Source organism: Ostrea edulis, chromosome 1 (genome assembly GCF_947568905.1).
Source record: "Ostrea edulis chromosome 1, xbOstEdul1.1, whole genome shotgun sequence".
Taxonomy (NCBI): domain Eukaryota; kingdom Metazoa; phylum Mollusca; class Bivalvia; order Ostreida; family Ostreidae; genus Ostrea; species Ostrea edulis.
The window spans coordinates 59,097,097-59,119,596 of record NC_079164.1 but is presented as its reverse complement, the minus strand read 5'-3'; the positions used below and the strand labels follow the sequence as shown (position 1 = coordinate 59,119,596).

The following is a 22,500-nucleotide window of genomic DNA, read 5'->3' as shown; positions in this document are numbered from 1 at the left end:
AAGCTGGAATTTATCTGAAAGCTTCCTGACATAGTTCAGATTTTAGTTTGTTGAAACCATGACCCCCGGGGGTAGGTTGGGGCCACAATAGGGGGTCAAAGTTTTACATGCAAATTTATAGGTAAAATATTCTTGTCAAGAATCACTGGGCCAGGGAAGTACAAATCTACATGAAAGCTTCCTGACATAGTGCAGATTCAAGTTTGTTGAAATCATGGCCCCCGAGGATAGGATGGGGACCACAGTAGGGGATCAAAGTTTTACATATTAATAAAAAGGGAAAATCTTTAAACTCTTCTTCTCAAGAACCACTGGACCAGAAAAGTTTACATATACCCGAAAGCTTCCTGACGTAGTGCAGATTTAAGTTTGCTAAAATCAGTCTTCCCCTCCATGGGGCCACAACAGTGGACCAAGTTCTACATACAAATAAATATATAGAGAAAATCTTTAAACATATTCTTCTCAAGAACCATTGGGCCAGAGAAGTTTACATTTACTTGAAAGCTTTCTGATATAGTGCAGATTCAAGTTTGTTAACATCAAGGACCCTGGGTTAGGGTGGGGCTACAATAAGGGATGAAAGTTTTACATACAAATATATAGGGAAAATCTTCTTCTCAAAAATCACTTGGCCAGAAAATTTTGCATTTACATGAAAGCTTCCTGACATAGTGCAGATTCAAGTTTGTAAAAATCATGGTCCCCGGGGATAGTGTGGCGCCACAATAGGGGATCGAAGTTTTACATACAGATATATATAGGGAAAAGCCTCTCTAGGAGCACTAGGCCAAGAAAGTTTAAATTTATATGACAGCTCTATGACATCATGAGATTGAAATTTGTTAGAATAATGGCCTCCAGGCGTAGGGGATCAAAGTTGTACATGGGAATAAATGAGGGAAATCTTTTAAAATCTTCTTTTCAAGAACCACTTGGCCAGAAAAGTTCAAATTTGCATGAACGCTTCCTAATATAGAGCAGATTAAAGTTTTTAAAAATCATGACCCCCAAGTTTAGGCTGGGGCCACAATAGGGGATGAAAGTTTTACATACAAGTACACTGTATATATACAGAAAATCTTTAAAAATTAAAAATTAGAAAATTGGAAATTTACATGAAAGCTTCGATCCTGACATAGAGTACATCCAAGTGTGTTATATGCTGATATATAGGAAGAATTTTTAAAAATATATTTTGAACTATGTGTTAGGTCTTTCATATTTGTATATAGATTTTTATGGTAAGACCTTATTATTTCGTGAAGCATCTTTTGTACAGGGGGGGGGGGGGGGGGGGGACATAAATTGTAAATCACAAAACTCTGTTCCCTGGGGCCAAAATTTACCAATTTTTGAAATATTTTTCAAAAGTTTGTATTATATTGTATATATATGTAAAACATTAAAGTAATATCATCTTTAATGCTATTGATATTAAATTGAAACTAAATAGACATTTAGAAGGAGTAAGGTTGACCTTTACCAAAATTGTAATTTTCATGATCCCAGGGGGTAAGGGTTTTGGTTCCAGGGTGGGGCCAAAATTATTATAGTGACTATTGTATTCATCATTTGAAAGACCTTTCTATGTTTGCTTTTATGATATAAAAGCTAACTGCATATTTAGGAAAAGCAGGAACGGATGTACCAAAATTATGAATTTTGTAACCTTAAGGTTTTGACTCTAGGACAGGTTCAAATTGGTCATATTGTGTTAATGTTACATATATTATATTATGTAAAGCCTAGTTTCATCAAAGCCTTTCGAGTTCATTTAAGTTTTAATACATCTTGTTTTATACTGTTGCTAAATATTAAAATTTAGCATAGATATGCAGAACAGGATTTCATAGCCCATGACACTATAGTCAAGTGATACTTTTAACTAATAATCAGGTGACTGATAAGGCCTGTGGGCCTCTTGTTTAATGCATGTTTGAATTGTTGTGCACAGGAATGGAATGAATATCTTTAATTCAAATGAATTTAAGTAAAGGATATAAGCCAAAAACTGTCCATTCTGTGAGGGAAAGAACTGATCGAGGCCCATAGGGCCGAGATCAGTTCTTTCTCTCACAGAATGGACAGTTTGAGGCTTAATTTATCCTACTTAAAACATTGCATCTTTTGTTCTAAGAATGGACAGTCTCAGGTAAATCCATTGACAATGATAATTATGAATAAAGCTATTTTTTAATAGTCTGACAATATAACCAGTCTTGTGTAGAATTCTGTTTCTTTTGTTCACTTATTGGACAGTGTCAGGTAAGTAGTCTTGTACTGCAGGTTTTATATTCACTCACTCTATAGTACTGAGCCATATCAACATGTCTTCCTCTGATAGGGAGAGCATGCATTTTCATTGCAGAATCAAAATTCAGGTATTTTAATGAAAGTACTGCGAATACTATCTTAATGAGTGTTATATTCTGGATATGGAAGGTGGGAAAGTTATGGAGCCAAATTTTGATTTGAAAAGCATTGTGTTTTCAAGTATTTGGATGAGGAAATAATTAACGCCAGCATAAAAAACTCAGTACGCCCATCTCGTGAAATGAAATTATTCATGAAAGCAAAAATAATAATTCGGAATTAGGATATGCTAATTAAGAAAACATGAACAAGTGTTGTGAAGAAGTTTTGGAATGTTCCTCTGAATCCAGCGAAATTCAAATACAGTATGGAAATATGTCTTTCAAAAAGTTTTGATCCGATATTATAATGGCCAATGGAATTTTTAAAATTGTGAATCTTAAAGTTGAAGCAGAGAATTCTACTAAGGGGAAATATCGTTTTAAGTGTTTCAGTGATTTTTCCGATATCTGTGTTGATTCTTACTTGTAAGGAATTTAAAATTAAATTTGTATCTCTTTCACAAACGTATTGTCTTTCTCTTATTTTCAGCCTACCTGTACACGTCTAATAAGTTATTGAGTTTACCTGGCACTGTCCAATAAGTTGACAATTACTGTCCATTATTTTTAAGAACGAACAGTATCTGTCCATTCTTAAAAATAATGGACAGCAATTGTCAACTTATTGGACATCTACAGGTAACCTTTTCACTACAAGTATAAACTTTCTCCTATATAAAAGCCTAATAAGATAAAGGATTGCATAACAAAAATGTTTTAAGAACAATTTTTGAATAATTTCATGCATTAGCTATGTCATATTTATTGATATTAATTTCTAACATCTGGAATGTATGCTGAACCTTCTGGTAGGCAATAAGAAAAGCCAGTTTGGGCAATAACCATGATTTATTATGTTGTGAAGGTATAACAAGAGATAGAAGACATGATAATCTGGATAACCTCTCACACATGTTTAGCGAATAATAAATCATAGATACTAAACTAAAACTACATTGCACATATGAATAAATACACTCACATTCTTAAAAAAAAAATTCCAACAAAATCTTGTGTCTGAGGGAATATTGTGGACCTTGCCTCGAGCAATTTTTTCAAAAGTACGCTATTGTGGTCATGCAGACCTAAAGGCAAGTACCCCTAGAAATGAAATGATTGGCCACAACCAGTTGTTATTTTTTGAAAGGACTAATTAGGGCATTTGATTGGTTCTGGTTGGGGGACCTCACAAAGGGTACCATCAAAAGCATCCCATGGGGTGCCCCTCTAATCTTAAGCACTCACTCTTTCAAATGCCTGGACATTGGCCAACCCATTTTTCGCTAGGGGGTATGCCTATTGGGCTATGGTCAATGACCACAATAGCGTAGGACCCAAGTCAGCAATTAATAATCATTAAATCTTAATTTAAGTTTTTATATACAGTAAATAAAACTTGATTATAAGGAAGTCACTTGGAGCTCCAAATTAAATGTTCCTTATGTGACATAAATGATCTTTCTCTGTATTGAAAATTAGATAATGATTTTAAATATGCAATGGTAATCCGGCCGTCATTCCGAATAGTTGACCAAAGGCAAAATGAACAGTTGTGCATAATTTCAAAATTTGAAACTCATTATTACAAATGCCTTTATAATGGTAAATGGTATAAATGATCCAGTGCAACAATTTAAGGGCGAAATTATGTAACACATAGTATTTTCTCATCAAAAACAGATAAGCTGCTATATTGTAAACAATGGCCTGATTTCTTGGACATTGCCCTGTTTGAACTTAAAAGTTATAAGGTGCAAACTTCCCAGAACAGTCCTGTACCATTCCATATCTGACTTATCGGACGGTTTTTAACTAATTACTTAGTTTCAATATCTGTGTCATCACAAAACATGATCAACCAAAATAAAGACTTTTTTGTGTTTATCCATGTGTTTGTACATATCAGTAACTGTTAATAAATTATTACAAAAATTCATAACAGTGACTTCTATAATCATAGAAAAAAGTAGGAACATCAAAATTATGAATATCATATTTGAAAATTTATCGATGTGTCAGATCGTTGGTCTCAGGAAGGGGGTGTCCTTCGTTGAATGAGATGTATATAAGTAATATAATCAATCTTCATAACATGATAAATATGGGCCTAGTCAAATTAAACTATCATTAGTGTATAACTAACACTGAACAATTTTATGCAGATCATGTTGTAAACCAATCGCAACTTCTACAATTGTTTTTCGGCTTGCTGGAAAGGCCCGAAAATGTGCAATTGGTTGTAGACCTAACCATCTGTGATATTGCCTCATTTTGGAAATTCCCATAAGGCTGATTCAAGACTAAAATCACGGATTGAAGAAATGATCAGGCATATTTGATTTCTTCAACAATTACCAAAACTTATTTCTTCTGTAAGATCAAAATTATTCATCGATAAACAACAAATTTACTTCATATTGTATTATCTGAAGTTGTCATTTGAAAAATAAAAGACTGGCTTAAATCCATCAAAGCATGTCCACCACTTTACTCTCATTTTTTTTTTTTTTTTTGCTATTTCAGGGTAGTTTATCGAAAACAAAAGTAGGTTTTTAAATTAATTTTGAATATTTACTAATCAAGTAAGATTTTATTATAGCTTATGGACTTCACCTCTTATATGAAACAATATCAAAGGTTCAAGATCAAAGCAAGTGTTTTGGAGTTTATTGGCAAAATTGAACGGGGTTCAATTTGATTAGCTACCTAACATGGCTATGTCAACAAATGAACCAATTTGAAGCTGTGAGTTTTGATATCAAATATTTGAGAAGGCAATCCAAGAATTCAGCTATATAAGGACTCAACCGTGCACAGATTTTAAATTGCAGGTTTTTAGTGGATCTGTAGCTCTCTGGTCTGTCCCAATATTTTACCAGTGAGTTACAGATCTGCAGCTAGACCAAAGCAATGAGGGTTCTTTAGCGTGCCAATACCTGATTCAACAGAGGACCTCCGTTTTTAAGGTCGTATCTGAAAGACACATGATTTTCACCTCAAGCAAGTATGTATTGATTTTCACTTATCGGAACTCAGGGTTTTCACTTGCCTTGGGCAATCGGACAACCGTTAATGTCAATCCCTGGTGAAGGCCATGAGGTCAAAAAAATTTGTACCAAAAGATTTGTCACAAGGAAAACACATGTGAAATATGAAAGCCCTAGCATTAAGTGTTCAAACGTTATGACCAAGGTTACAGTTTTTACTGACAGAAAGACAGACTGAAAACTTTACAACCCTGAATCTCTTGATTACGGGTGCATAAAAATCACAATATTTGTCAAAAGCAGTATGATGTGATTGCAAATAAAGCATTTAAATAGTTGTTTAAATGAAACCAAAGTTTCATTTAAAACATTTTGCCATGAATTGAATGCAATTGAAAATCCCTTATCCTTATTTTGACAATTTGAAATCAGTTCTTAGATAAACATTTCTTCATTGTGTTTGTCATTGATGATAGTGCTGTGTAATTAAAGCTAGCAGTAGTTAAGTGTTGAATATAATATGCATCTGACCATTCCCTTATAAGGACATTTGTGACATTTCTCAATAATATATTATTTTTTTTGTGACATATTTCACGTACAATTCAGTTGCATTCTATCTCATTTCTACAAAAAAAATTGGGGTATATTACCTTGTCTGTTTTAGAGTTAGCAGATTTTGATAGATTACAGTAAGTTGTATAAATGGACATAGAAAAAAAAATCTTTGGAACAATCTGATATCGAACCCGAGACCTTTTATTACTAGATAGGTGATCCAACCACCAAACTACCATGCCAATTAATATACAAAGTATGCTAATACTACTACCTATTTCGGAAATCAAACAAGAACTCTTCATATCAAGGAGATGAAAAAATAATTTTAGAGAAAATGTCAGAAATGTCATATATGTGTCCTTAACTAACTTTTACATCAGTAACCAGCATGATTTCCTTTCTATGCATGTTTCTGCAATAGGTGTCTAAATCTCAGATGGATCGACTTGAAAATGAGAGGAAAGTCATACAAGACAGTCTGCAACAGAGTGCTGATAAGGTTACTTCACAACTTGCAGAGGCCACTGCTCAGAACACTGAGCTTTTGAATAAACAAGAGGTATGTAACCCAGGTCACCTCGTAACTCACTGAGACCAGTGTGCTAAATACTGAGCTTTTGAATAAACAAGAGGTATGTAACCCAGGTCACCTGACAGCACATCTACTACTCAAAGTGTATTAACCACTATAGATATGGTGTGTATACTGCTACTGTTTCTCAGAAAACTTGCGTACATTTTAAAAACTGAAAATCGGCCATATTCTAGAGATAGATAGTGTCAATAATATATGTAAAAATCATATCATAAGCGAGATATATGGGGGCAAAAAAAAGAGACCAATATTATGAAGTTTTTATCTAAAAACCGGAAGTTGGTGTTTTAACTTCCGATAAGTCTAACATTTTCTGACACCCAAAATTTTTTGTATTTATTAGAAGCATAGATTTAATTTAGAATTTGACGTTTCTTTGTTCACGACCAGAAGTGATGGCTGACATGCTTAACCCCATTCCACACATCTACTACTCAAGGTCTATTAACTACAAAAATTTAGTGTGTTGATATGCTACCAATTCTGAGAAAACTCATGGACAAAATCTCCTTTAAATACCAGAAAATCGGCGATATTTGCTGACCAGAAGTGAATTTTGAAAAAAAAAAATAAAAAATTCCTTTGGAGAATTTTTAATATCTTATTATCTCCAAGAATTTCATAAAAATCCATTGAACCAACTCTGAGAAATCCTGCCGACTGAAAAATGGGGGGAAAATGTTAATAATATGCCGAAAAATCACTGTAAGGGCTTTTGTTGAAAACGGAAGACCTTAACTAGTGCTAATTGTAACAGGGACTGTTACAGTTGTTCCCTAAACATTCCCACATTTAGCAAGTGGTATAATTTTTTATGATACTAGTAATTTTGACCGTGGCAATCTGTGAATTAATTGTCTCAATACATACATAAATTATAACTTTCACTCCATTTCATAATGAAACGAATCAGTTACAGACATTTGAATATTGCACAATCAAAATTCAGTGTGTGCACATGAGTGAGGGTAATTTTGAACATGCCAATATATTACAATTGAATTCTTGATATATAACTACAATGTAAGGGACTATATATGATATGGGCCATTTTTGGCCCCCATTCAGAAAATGTCTATATTTCTATATTTACCATGGTGAATGTTTAGGTATATCCTAGTTACTAAAAATTTAAGATATATTTGGGATTGTTCAACCATCACGTTACCATGGAAACTATCTTTTACAAATGGATGCAGATGTTACTGTTGCTGTACATTGTGTAATTCTTTGATTTTGAAAACCACATTAAGTCCAATAGATAAGCACATAAATTTGTAACATGTACATGACGACTCTTATACAAAATAATATACCAGTAAGTTAACAAGATATACATAGTAATATTTTAAAACATTTCAATTGAATTGATGCAGGCATTTGAATAATTTTAATCAAGGATATGCGAGACATATTTCCATTACTTCCCTAATTCATATTTCCTCTAGATGATTATGAAACGGCAGTCTTGTGAATTTAACGGTAGACCGATAGACCGCAGCTATGCCAAATGAGGTCATGCCATGTGCAAATAAGATATCCCGAATTGTCTATGCCAAATTCTAAGAAACAAAGGAATAATTATGATATGCACTTAAAATAGATATTTTCCCTAACAATCGTCAAAATCTATTTTTGTGACCTGGATTTCCCTCCGTTAATTTTAGAGTATACAACTTAAGCGTCTAAGCGGTTTGAAGATTATGACTAGTGCTCTAGACAAATTTTTAGCCGAGTTGCAACGAAGTTGAACTCAGCTATTGGTTTGGTTGGGCGGGTGGGCGGTTGGGCGTCAACAATTGGTTTCCGGATGATAACTTGAAAAGTTTACGATCCAATCAAATGAAACTTTGATATATTGTTGGGTACCAGGTAAGGAAGACCCCTATTGATTTTGGAGGAAAATGGTCAAAGGTCAAGGTCACAGTGACCGAAAATAGAATGAAAATTTCAGAAAAATTTGGTTTCCGGATGATAACTCAGAAAGTTTAAATCCAAATTAAATGAAACTTTGATATATTGTTGGGTACCAGGTAAGGAAGACCCCTATTGATTTTGGAGAAAAAAAGGTCAAAGGTCAAGGTCACAGTGACCGAATATAGAATGAAAATTTCAGAAATATTTGGTTTCCGGATGATAACTCAGAAAGTTTAAATCCGAATCAAATGATACTTAAAGATATTGTTATGTACCAGGTAAGGAAGACCCCTATTGATTTTGGAGAAAATAGGTTAAAGGTCAAGGTCACAGTGACCGAAAATAGATTTAAAATTCCAAAAAAATTTGGTTTCTGGAGGATAACTCGAAAATTTTTAATTTGAATCAAATGAAACTTGGATATATTGTTGGATACCAGCAAAGCAAGGCCCCTATTGATTTTGGAGAAAAAAGGTCAAAGTTCAAGGTCACAGTGACCGAAAATAGATTGAAAACTTCAGACATATGGTTTCTGGACAGTAACTCGAAAAGTTTAAAACTGAAATTAGTTCTTCACAATTATAAATATGCCACATCATTCCTGGCTTTACAATGTATCCCATGCAACTCAGCTCATGCACCCCTGGGTGCATATATTGATTTTTCAACATACGATTCGTTTGTCTTTTTTAAAATGTCGATGCTTTTTTTTATCAGCATTGATGAATTTTATTGGGATCGACTTTTAAACTAAAATTTTCCTCAACAATATAACTAGAGTTATCCTATTTTTTCTTTATTTCCCAAATATTCAAGTATTGCAAGAATGTCAAAACAAAATAATATACGTTCGACTTAGCAAAAATAATTTTGAGGTGAAGGTCGAACAAACGGCATGTATATGATTCCGCAGTTAAAGTATGAGGACAATATCAATAGATTAAATGTAGAATTGGAAATGGAGTATGAAGTTGAATAAAAAAAAAACAAAGTTTGTTAATAACTATTTTTTCTCGATATATGTGTTATTTTTTCGTCGAAGTTTGGTCAGGTCTATGCCAAATGCCAATGGTCTATGCTACATCAAAAAGACACCGACCTATTATGCCATTTAAAAAGTTAAATTATCAGACTGAAACGGTATATAGTTACAGTAAAACTTCTCTAAACCATCCGGCTCTCGGACCCCAAAAACGGCTGTTTTAGAGGGGTGGCAGGCCGTTTACCAAGAATTAGGCATTTAGAGACATTTTATCTCAATTTTCACAAAGTAGGTACTGTTCACTTTGTTCTGGTGATCTATGATCAATTATCGGTGGAGATCAAATTAGTCCGCTTGTACTTACAGGTAATTATTACAAGAAATATTCTCACTCAAATCATCTAATTCTAAACTGAAAATCTATAACAGGATAAAGAAATCACAGAGGCCTATTATTGGATTTAACTCCTCTTACATATGAAAACTCGGTTTACATTCATCACTTATATCATCAACAAATTTGTTCTGATTTGAAAAGTCACAGTAGTAAATATGAAATTGTAATTTGAATATTTCTTAGAAATTTTAAGTCCATGGAAACCAAAAAAATTAATTCATCTTTTATTAATTATCATTAACAGTCATGGGTTTGTTCTTTATTAACCACCGCCTATATTCATACGATAGTATATGGTGCAACAATATGGCGTTTGATACTGTATTCATTCAATATGTTCCGAACTGTTTTTTTACATTTTGTATAGAATTTGGAAGGTTCACTTGAAGTAGCCAAGTGTCACTTAACTCCCTTGACAGCACAGGGAAACAATAGAAATTATAGAGGCCACTAGTGTTTTTCACACTTCCAGTCAATAATTTCCCAACTGGCTGGTTTGTCAGTCCATTTGCACACCTGGCCACTTGATCACCCTCTGGCCAAAATTTTCTCCTCTTCAAAAAGTGGCTGGTATTATAAGGGTAAATTACACATGTTTGTTAACAAATGTACTTTAAAAAGTGGTCGATGTCCGATTTTCAGGGGTGGCCAGTTTTGTAAGACTTTGAAAATCAGCTGATATTCAGAGAGAACCGGTTTTCTAAGGGGCTGGTTAGGAGAAGTTTCACTGTATTGTAATCAGACATGCATGCACATGAATTGATACAGTTTTCACATGTACTGTTATAGCATTTTATTTGAAGGAATTGAATTTAACTCTCAATATTTACAAAAACACTGAATTATTGTGGTAAAATTGTTATGATATCTGCAAATATTGATTAGTCTGATGAGCTTTAATTAACAAATCGGCGCTAAATAGGCCTGATTTCCATCATGTTTCGAATGAATTATATGAGAATAAATACCTTAGTTTTTTAGCTCACCTGAGCCGAAGGGTCCAGTGAGCTTTTCTGATCAAAATTTGTCTGTTGTCTGGCGGCGGCGTTGTAAACTTTTCACAATTTCATCTTTTTCTCCAGAACCATTGGGCAATTTCAACCAAATTTGGCACAGTTAAAGCATCCTTGGGTGAAGGGCTTTCAAGTTTGTTCAAATTAAAAGCCATGCCCCCTTCAAAGGGGAGATAATTACAAAAATGCAAAAATAAGGTGTGGTCATTTAAAAATCTCCTTCTCAAGAACCACTGGGCCAGAGGAGCTGAAATTTACATGAAAGCTTCCTGACATAGTGCATGCAGATTCAAGTTTGTTAGCTCACCTGAACTGAAAGCTCAAGTGAGCTTTTCTGATCGCCTGTTGTCTGTCGTCTCTCCGTCTGTAAACTTTTTACATTTTCGACATCTTCTTCAGAACCACTGGGCCAATTTCAATTTCAACCAAACTTGGCCAAAAGCATCCTTGGGTGAAGGGCTTTCAAGTTTGTTCAAATGAAGGGCTATGTCCCTTTCAAAGAGGAGATAATCACAAAAATAGGGTGGGGTCATTTAAAAATCTTCTTCTCAAGAACCTCTGGGCCAGAAAAGCTGAAATTTACGGGGGTATGATTGGGCCACAATAAGGGATCAAAGTTTTACATACAAATGTATAGGGGAAATCTTTAAAAATCTTCTCAAGAACCACTGAGCCAGAAAAGCTGATATTTACGAGGGTATGATTGGGCCACAATAAAGGATAAAAGTTTTACATAGAAATGTATAGGAAAAATCTTTAAAAATCTTCTTCTCAAGAACCATTGGGCCAAAGAAGTTGACATTTACATGAAAGCTTTCTGACATAGTGCAGATTCAAGGTTGTAAAAATCATAGCCTCCAGGGGTAGGTTGGGGCCACAATAGGGACTAAGGTTTTACATGCAAATATATATGGAAAGTCTTCAGATATGGGCCATTAGGTGACTCAGGTGAGCGATGTGGCCCATGGGCCTCTTGTTCAAATCATGACCCCTAGGGGTAGTTTGGGGCCACAATAGGGGATCAAAGTTTTACATGGGAATAAATAGGGAAAATCTTTAAATATGGGCTATGGTGACTCAGATGAATGATGTGGCCCTGTTTAATTTGTTGAGAATAAAAAGTTAGATATAGATGTCATATCCCAAAATATTATTGGAACACAGGTAAATACATAAGAGTATATTGATATGAAATTGATTTGTTGGGAAATATATTAAATATTGGTGCATTTCTCAAAATGTTATTTAAAACACAGGTAAAAACATTAGAGCATTGATTTGAAATTGTCAACCAATTCTTGCAAAAAGTTAGACTGACTTATAAGCCAGTCAATGACAAATCCCTCCAAAACAACCTTAAAATATATAACTGACTTACATGTATAGGCGAACCAACCTATAGGCGAGTATAAACTGTGTCAATAACAATATTGATATCCCCTCACAATTCATTGAGGGGATATAGTAATGGGCCCGTTGTTATGTGGGTGAGTATGTGATTGTATGAGTGTGTAAAACTGAGCTTGTAGACACTCCATAGGCCACATTCTTTCCTCCATTGATTTTATACTTCACATCTAGCTCTGTTATCAGGAGAGGAAGAACCCTATTGATTTTGAGATCAAAAGTCAAGGTCACTATGGGATATCATACAAAAAGCTTATAGACATTCTACAAGCCAAATTTTTTGCTCCATTAATTTCATATATGACAGGTACCGTATATACTCGCCTATAAGTCAGATTTTTGGGAGTCCATTTTTGGTCCAAAACTCTATGTCCGACTTATAGGCGTGTCCTAAGAAGATTGGTATTTTTCTGGGTGGCGTAATGTAGTGTTTTTAAACAACTCCGACGATTATCATGGACTACCACACAGATGATTATTGTTCACAAATATCTAAACATATCGTATTGTTTATGTATTTTAAAATTATGTATAAAGTACAAGTATTTACATATTTTCATAATTTTATCTAGTTAAGTGTATATTATTTATTTTGAAAATTATTTACATACCGGTAACTACTTCTTTTATTCAATTTACTAATCTATCGTTTATCGGTAAAATTGAATTGTGAACCCGATTTAATATTGAAATATTCATATGTATACCGGCTGAAATATATTTCATAAAAGATTGAATATTGTTAACAGATAATTTAGATCATCATTTTTTACTCTTAAAAACTGAATTGTTGATACAATGAATTATACCGGAATCCCACAATAACAGTTTTCACGAGGTGCGTGCCTCTTAGTAATCACGGTGTCAGGTAGTGGTAATTAGGAGACCATAATTGCTTAGGTAAACAAGTGAGCATTGCCAATAATAGATCAAGGGTTGCGTTTAAACCCCAAACAGATATGGGTTGGATATTGAGCACCTCATAATTATTAATTTCTCAAAATATTTTTTGAAACTTAGGTAAAAACACTAGAGCATTGACTTGAAATGTCAACCGATTCTGACAAAAATGTGTACCGACTTAAAAGCGGGTCAATGGCAAATTCCTACAAAATAACCTTAAAAAATACAACCGACTTCTAGGCGGACCGACTTCTAGGCGAGTATATACGGTATAGCTTTGTTTTCAAGAGAGAACTATAGTTAAACTTCGGTATCTGGAACACTGATATCTCGAATACCATTGATATAGATTCAGAAGTCCCAACCACTTATTCTTTAAATATTTTACCCTCGATATCTGGAATCCTCAGATATTTTTAAGTTTTTTCTCAGTCCCATCGAATTCGAGATAACAAGGTTTAACCAGATATTGATTGGACTCAAAAGGTAAAGGTCTCTATGGAACGTATAGATCGTACTTCATAGAAAAAGCTTGTAGACACTTTACAGGACACGTTTTGGTTCCATTTCTTTAATACTTCACATGTAGCTTTGTTATCAAGAGAGGAAGATCCCTATTGATTTTGGGGTCAAATGGTCACGGTCACTTCTGGACTTCATAGAAAAGGCTTGTAGACACTCGTATTGCAAGGGAGGGGCTCTGCATTGCGGAGGTCTTGTTAAAAAATAATTTCTCATTTCCAAAATACTGATATTGCCTTGTACCAATTTGTTCTTAACGATATCCAGCTCTATCCAAAAATCAGTTGAAATTAATGTATTCTCTCTCATAAACGGAAAGTACAATGTGTCCTTCATTACTGTGATCTATATACAACCGTGAGGTAAGAGTGCATTATACAGCATGCTTAATGTAAAATGAATGCTTCATGTGCATGGTAGTAAAAACACCAGATATGTGAGTATGGCATGGCAAGGTACCTATGTATAAATTAAGAAATATTAGAAAAATATTGATGGTGCTATGTTTTTCACAGAACCCATCAGCATTTTCGTGTGATGAACTTCATATTCAGGTAAGCTCTGCAAGCAAGAAAACAGATAAGTGGATGATTCCTGATTCACTGTTTTATGTCAGTATAGTTTTACATTGTATTTCACTCTCTGGTTTGATTTTGAAATGAATAACCTGACAAGTATGTAAATGTACAACTCTTACCTTGGGCAATGTTTATTATTCATTTTTATATGCCTGTCGAAGCCGTATTATGATATGGCGTCGTCCGTCTGTCTGTCCGGATCTTGAGGGCAGGATACAAACCGAACCGTAAGCTCCAGGATTTTACAACTTGGTACATTTTATCACCATGATGAGAGAAAGATGCCTATTGTTTTTCAAGGTCAAAGGTCAAGTCTTAGTGTCACTTAGTAGGAAAACCTAGTAGGAAACCCTTGTGGGCAGGATACAAACCCAACCATAAGCTCCAGGATATTGAAACTTGGTGTATTTGATCACCATAATGAGAGGAAGATGCCTAGTGTTTTTCAAGGTCAGAAGTCAAAGGTCAAGGTCATAGTATTACTTAGTAAGAAAACCTTGTAGGCAGGCTAAAAAACCAACCGTAAGCTCCAGAATATTGCAACATGATACATTTGATCACCATGTTGAGAGGAAGATGCCTATTGTTTTTCAAGGTCAGAAGTCAAAGGTCAAGGTCGTAGTATTACTTAAAAGGAAAACCTTGTAAGCAGGATACAAACTCAACCGTAAGCTCCAGGATGTTGCAACTTGGTACATTTGATCACCATGATGAGAGGAAGATGCCTATTGTTTTTCAAGGTCAAAGGTCAAGGTCACAGTATTTATTAGTTGGAAAACCTTAAGTCAGGATACAAACCAAACCATAAGCAACCTGGTACATTTAATCACCATGATGAGAGGAAGATGCATATTATCTTTCAAGGTCAAAGGTAAAGGTCACAGTGTCACTTAGTAGGAAAACCTTGTAGGCATTAAACAAACCGAACTGTTGGGGCTAGGACTGTCAAACTTTGTACACGTACACTTTATGCCAAATGGAGGATGCATATTTTTTCATAAGGTCAAAGGTCAAGATTGTAGTAGCAGGATGCAGACCGATTCATTGGGGCAAGGACCATTAAACTTGGTACACATGCATCTTATGCCAAGTGAGAATATTACATAGAGAGTACATGATTTGTCTGTTTTTTTGATGCAAAGAAAGTATGTCACAACCTGATGATTGCTGATACTACTTGAAAGCAATTAAGTTGTACAAATCATGGTGTAAGAAAAACACCCTATATTAGCTTTTCACGGGCGTATTATGTACCGTTGGTGGTACTCTTGTTGTATGTCAGATATTTGTGTGAATATTTATATGCATTTTGATAAAAGTACAGGGCTTTTTGATACTCTTGTGTATGTAATTTTAAAATTTAATCGATTCTGTATGATGAATTGACTACTCGGTATGTAGTGTAAACAATCCCTCTGTCCAATCTGGTACATGAATTCCGATCTAATATTTTTATTACCAAAAATTTCTGCATAATGTTTATACAATAAAACACATACTGTACAATCTGACCACTTTATATTCCGAATTTTGGCTTGGTCAACACAACCTGCTGATTGCATTGTAATTATACCCCCCGCAACAAGTTGTGGGGGGGGGGGGGGGGGTATACTGGAATCGGGTTGTCCATCTGTCTGTCTGTCCATCCGTCCGTCCATCTGTAGACGCAATGGTTTCCGGGCTCTAAAGCATTATCCTTTCCACCTACCGTGACCATATCATATATATGGACTACCCATGGGATGAAGATGTTCCCTATCGATTTTGGGGTCAAAAGGTCAAGCACACTGGACATTGAAGTAGCAATATGGTTTCCGGGCTCTAAAGCGTTATCCTTTCCACCTACAGTCACCATATCATACATATGGACTACCCATGGGATGAAGATGTTCCCTATCGATTTTGGGGTCAAAAGGTCAAAGGTCACACGCACTGGACATCGAAGTAGCAATATGGTTCGGTTTGTCATGCCATTTGTTTTTTACACTCAGAAAAGAGGTAGTTTATACCTATTACCAACACCCTTTGGGAGATTGGGGTAAGCGGGGGGTATTCTTAGTGAGCATTGCTCACAGTACCTCTTGTTTCACCTGGGACATAATAATAGGGTTGTTTAACTCCTAGTATGTGTACCATAAACTGCATTAAAAGTAACCAGGTGTCAGGTGATTTAAAAGTAACCAGGTGTCAGGTGATTTAAAAGTATAGTTTGTTCAAGACAGTGTAATCATTTTTGCATACTGGAATTAGTAGAATAAATAAACTAAATAGATTTAATTCAATAAAAATCAAACAACCAAACCCAACAACCTTAAGTTTCATTCTTTGTTTTCTAAACATTAGAATCCACTCCATATTAAGGCATATAGATATATCTGAATTGTATAAATTGAAGAAAATTTAACACCTTTTCACGTTTTGTATCACTTACATATGTCAGCTGAGGAGAAAATATTAGACACTGTATAATATACCATGAATGTGAGATCCTAAGCCATCTGATATCAAATGTAACAGAAAATATTCAACACCGAGTTGAAGCCATTTGACATTAAATGTAACAGAAAATATTCAACACCGAGTTGAAGCCATTTGACATTAAATGTAACAGAAAATATTCAACACTGAGTTATCCGACACACTGTCTACACTGACATTGGTATTATTTCCCACAACACATTGGATTAGACAGGTTTAACTGTACATGTATTTATTCTATATGCAGCATTTAGAGAACCAGGTGAAAACCTTGGAGGACACTAAAGGTAACCTGATATCACAACTCCAGACCTCTGAGGAGGAATGTGAAAGTCTCCAGGTCAATCTGGAAGCTCTGGAGAAGGAAAAGCAACAGACAGAGGATGCTCTTCAACTGGAGATAAGGAATGTGCAAGGCCAGCTGGCTGCTCTCAAGGACGAAATGACAACCAATGAAATGAAGAGGAAGAATGAGATTGACAGCTTGAAGGTAAATCTATTTATCTAAGAAATGAAAAAAAGAGAAGATGATTGGAAGATAAATATTTACATTACATTCCTACATGTACTTTTAAAATGTGGCAGAATTCATATTCAATGTCAGTTTACAATTCTGTAAAAATCTCATTTTTATGCTCAAATGACTGTGTAAATTAGTGATAAATATATATTATTACTACAGTAACTTGATCCGAAGAGTCGGATCACGTCGAGTTGACAGGCGCGGATAATAGATCACACGAGACGCGAAACGTCAACAAGACGTGATCCAACTCTTCGGATCAAGTTACTGTAGTAATAATAAATTTATTATATACCTCTTCTGTATTTTAAATCCACATTTATAAGATAATAAATGTAATCCACAGACATACCATGAAAGTATGTTTTGTGTACGCAGTTTTGTTTTGTGACGCGGTCAATATTTTCCACAAATAACGTTGCGTTGTTGCATTGTGACGGCATCAGTTTTAGAGGATACTGATACGGAACCAGAAAACCACAGTGTGGTGATCCAGAAAACCGGATCACACGCTGTGAAATACACAGTATTAAAGAACGATACATTGATGGGTATATAATAATTAGATATACATTCTGCAAAGAAACTTGTACAAAATAATAAGCTACCGAAGGTATATGTATATTATACATTTATTGCATGATAGTGAGGGAGATATGAAAATTTATTCACCCAAGAAAAATCATATTCCCCGAGGGCAACGCCCGAGGGGAATATGATTTTTCTTGGGTGAATAAATCTTCATATCTCCCGAACATTCATGCAATAAATTGTTTATTATATCAAAACAAAGCAAGACTCAAAAGTGCATTTGAAATTGGAGTCCGCTCATCTATATAGCTGAGATCGTCCTAACGGTAACACCGTGCCGTCAACATATTACGGTAGAAGGTACAAACAACGAAATACAGTGATATGATAACCAGTTTTTGTATTTCCATTCTCCTTGAATGCCGATTTACTTGCTTGTTTCTGTATCAATTAAAACCATGCATTCAACTGTGTATCAGAGACCCGTTTATTTTGTGCCTTACGAACTATGAAAGTAGAATGACTTGGACTTATTGTGACGTCACAATACACTTCGTCTACCTTGACGTTAAATCTATGGAAAATGCACGAGGCTGCCCAAGGGGTAAATATGATAGGGAAATATGATGTTTGAGAGGGAGATATGAAGTTTTGTTATCCCTTGCATGTGACCGTCTAGACCAATCAGATTACGCGTTGTATAGAATTCTCACACTGAGGTATAATAATACATTTTTTTCTGAGAGAGAGAGAGAAGAAAGGAGAGAGAGGGAGATGCATACAGTCATTATCTAATATATTAAATGTACATGTATATTGGGGGGGGGGGGGAACATTCATTGAAATAATTGATTCCAGCAGGTGTCAAACATATCTTTTTCACCATTTTTATATGCAATATGTTTTTGAGTTTCATAAAATGTATTCATTAGTGATATCGCAGCATTTACATTCAGTGTCAGACAAAATCTTTTTTCAAATTTATATTAAAAAGATCACAAGAGCAGATATGATAAAAAAATCTATTGAATTGTAAAGAAACACAAGATTGGATTATGGGAACTTGCAACTGCTCTACAACTGTGTTGAAATGGCCAAAGTAACGAAACATTTGAAGTAGCTAAGCAAACAACATTAAGTTACAATTCATTATGGAAGTTAACAGTAATCTGTACTAAGTTTCAGTGAAAGCTTATTCTCAACCAAACCTTGCTTGTAACTGCATGGTTAAATTTTAAAAGCTACCTTTCAAGCAAATTCCATACATTGATACAAATTATTGCAACAGCTGATAAACTTTGTTCTAGTAAATAACTTGCACACCCCCTCTCTGTATTTTAAGGGTAAGTTGGATGATGCTGTATCAGAAAAGGCTGCCATGGAGGCTCAGCTGAAGAAAGACATTGAAGATCTACAGGGTCGCCTCAGTCAACTGGACAGTGACAAACAGGCCGGAGAAAAGAGGCTCCAAGAAGACCTCAGTCAGCTCCATAGAGACCTCATCGGTAATTAGTACTACCTGCTGAAAGAAACAAGAATTTCAAACTCAACATTTGATGTAAAGTATATTGTATATGCTCGTCTACAAGTTGGTGTTTTTGGAGTAAAATTTTGACTCTGAAGTCTACATCTGACTTGTACACACTTAAGGTAGTACCAAGCAGGTAACGAAAATTTTTCTTATAATTAATTTTTTTTGAAAATTACAGGACTTTTTGATATATTAAAGGACATGTCCCACGTTAGTGAATTATTTAGAAACTGAAGTAACTTTTATCACAATACATATAAAAAATGATCTCCCAGTTTTTAAAGCAAAATTTCAGGTTTAATTTAACATTTCAATCGACTCAAATCGACTTCCTGATTTCGAAATCTCTGCTAATGAGATAGCGGGTCACGTGATACCGTGACGTCATATGCGACAATCGCATCTCTCGCCGATCAGCTTATTGTGAAGAAACCTGTTATTATTTAACTTCGTTTGATACCAGTGTGGTACGGGTAGATATTTTTATTTTTACATCAATGACGAATTTGTTTTATTAGATATTATTCCTTTACATTAAAACTGTTCAACAAGAAAACGATGAATGGAATTTATTGATATAGCCTACTGTATACCGTGCATACTGACATGCATGTACACGCATCTACATTACGTTAACATTTTGTTTATTTGCATTATTTATAATTTAAAGTCATTCAATTGATTACTCATGTTCTTCATTTATATATATTTTTTAAAATTATGCCTTGATGTGAATATTTTACTTATAATCCACGCGTCTATCGAACGAAGTAAACATGGCGAAATCAAAATAAAAAACAATTGCTTAAAATAATATGCGAATTAGGTAGAGCTTTTTACATGTCTTATCAAATATATGATATATATATTTCTTTAAATCATGAACGTAGTCCAAGGGTCTTTTTAAAAACAATTGCATTACGAGAAAATAGCAGTTGTGGACAGGTCAATGCTATCAAAACTCTAGAATACAGGGCTTCCTCAAAATCTAAAGAATGCCTGTAGGTACTGGCTGTTATTGTTATCAAAACACCTCTCTGGGGTAGCTCTAGACCACAGTTTCTGCAGATGTCACTCCACCCGAGATCTTCCGCAGTAGCTGCTGCTGGACATGATGGAAACTGAAGATGGCGTTCCACTAAGTTAATGCACAGAATCTCCACATAGTCTGCAAATATATATTTACAATTCTTTTTTTAAAAATACAAGTATTTAATATGAATGTGAAGTCTTTTAATGCTTTTTTAGCAACAAATATGATTACATGTAGGTACCGATAATGTAATGATGTAGTATGACTTGAAAATGAAAATATTATGCAGCGCCATAGTTTGTATACAAAAGATAGGGGGATACTTGTTTAAATTTGTAACAAATGAAACAGATATAACCCTTTTCAGTTTTCCTTTTATGATCATCACTTCTAATTCAAAACTTTACAGACATGTTACAAGTTATTATCTTATACTGCAATGTTGTAAAATATAAAACTTCATTTTCAAAAGGGAGGGGGGGGGGGGGGGGGGTAGCCAATATTAATAATAATCAAACTAATGTTGTTTTGTCTAATCTTCGAATTTCTACTCTATTAGGGGGGGGGGGGGGGGGGGGGGCAGTGGATCCTTATTTCTTCAATTTGTTTTCGATGCTGGGGTGGGGGAGATTCAGCAACCGTCCTTTAGAACACGTCTTCACTTCTTGTCTTCAAACTTACAATCACTACCACTATTTTTTTTAAAAAAGGGGGGGGGGTCATTCCAATAAATACTGATTGAAAAAGCGGGGACAGCCCTACCACCTCCTGGTTATACGTGCCTGACTTGCAAGGGGGTATCCCCACCAGCTATAACCTACGTCTTAACGGTACAGCTGTAGGTTTACAGTTTATAGGCTAAAATACGATGAGGGATGCCCCTATACTATTTGAAACACAAACATTCCATTCATCTGTTGTTGATGGCGTAATTGTTTTGTTGTTGTTTTTTTATTTCAGGAATTAAGTATTCTCGCTATATAATAAACAGATAAACATCATATTATTAAGAAACACTCACATCAGCCCATTGTAGTTTCAAGAAGGCCCCTCAGGGTTAGGGCATTTTGAACTCCCATAACTCCGGGACTTTGAACAAACAGAAGCCTGGTAGGCATCACTTTTAAGTCGAATCTTTGCCCCTGTAAAGCCAGTCGCCTTCTAATTCTCAGGATCTCGGTCTAGCTGAAGTTTTGAAAAGTGTTCCGAACACAACCGACTAATATCTGTAGCATCAAACTTGTGTATGATCCATGCCATCCTCCGAGCTGCATCCTTTGAGGAACTAAAATGATTAAATCGGCACCCTTTCTTCTGAATATTGGTGCAACCGTATGCCGCACAATACACCATAGTCCATTAATTGATGAGTAAATACACAGATAATGCTGTTAAAGTGGTTTTATAGATAAAATAATAGGATTATGGATTATCACCTAAATCGCCACTGGCTTACTACGTGCTTTCTCATTCCAAATTGTCGCATATGACGTCACAGATTTGTAAAAGTTGATAATTTCCAACAATATGCACCAAAAATTAGTATTACCCCCAGGCCTCGATCCAATAAATATTAATGAATTGTAAATTAGTATATCACATACTGCATAGAAGTTAAGAATTTTTTTTGGATCGAGGCCTGGGGGATATGTGAATTTTTTCTTTTTATGTTCTGCAAATAACCGGGATTTCACATTCCATGCATGAAATCTGAATATTTTTCTAATCTATAGGTTTAATACAAATTGTAATATTTGAATATTATAGTTGGGGATTGTTCCATTAATTGTCTTTTTACGAAACCGGTAATTATTCAAAGTTAATAAATCATGATTATTTCAAACAATATTATTGAATTAAAACCGGATCTGCGCCATCGTCGGAATCGGGCTATGTACATCGATCGATTTTGCCCCCAAAATTTCAAAATAGATTATATGCTCAATTTATGAACCTGAATATATATTCAACCATGTTAGGAATAGTTACAAAAACCTTGCACTAGTTAAATAGTTTTAGTTATTTGATCAAACAATTACGAGGTACTTTTAAAGTCCTCGAATCCACTCCAGAAACAATCGAGATCCACCCATCGTCTGCGCCTTTACTTCCACACATTTTCTTT

At 34.8% G+C, this 22,500-nt stretch overlaps 1 protein-coding gene across 7 annotated transcripts in view; it reads left to right on the top strand.

The window, feature by feature from the left end:
• LOC125649532 (huntingtin-interacting protein 1-like) overlaps positions 1 to 22,500 on the top strand; it is a 230,721-nt gene that overhangs the window by 139,438 nt on the left and 68,783 nt on the right. For 4 of the 7 annotated variants that reach the window (XM_048877117.2, XM_056155226.1, XM_056155236.1 and 1 more), the window contains 4 exons: positions 6,387 to 6,524; positions 14,217 to 14,255; positions 17,005 to 17,247; positions 19,154 to 19,316. In XM_048877117.2, the coding sequence (XP_048733074.1) occupies positions 6,387 to 6,524; positions 14,217 to 14,255; positions 17,005 to 17,247; positions 19,154 to 19,316 (583 nt within the window). The remainder of the gene's footprint in view (positions 1 to 6,386; positions 6,525 to 14,216; positions 14,256 to 17,004; positions 17,248 to 19,153; positions 19,317 to 22,500) is intronic. The other 3 variants (XM_056155229.1, XM_056155245.1, XM_056155233.1) reach the window with 2 other exon arrangements.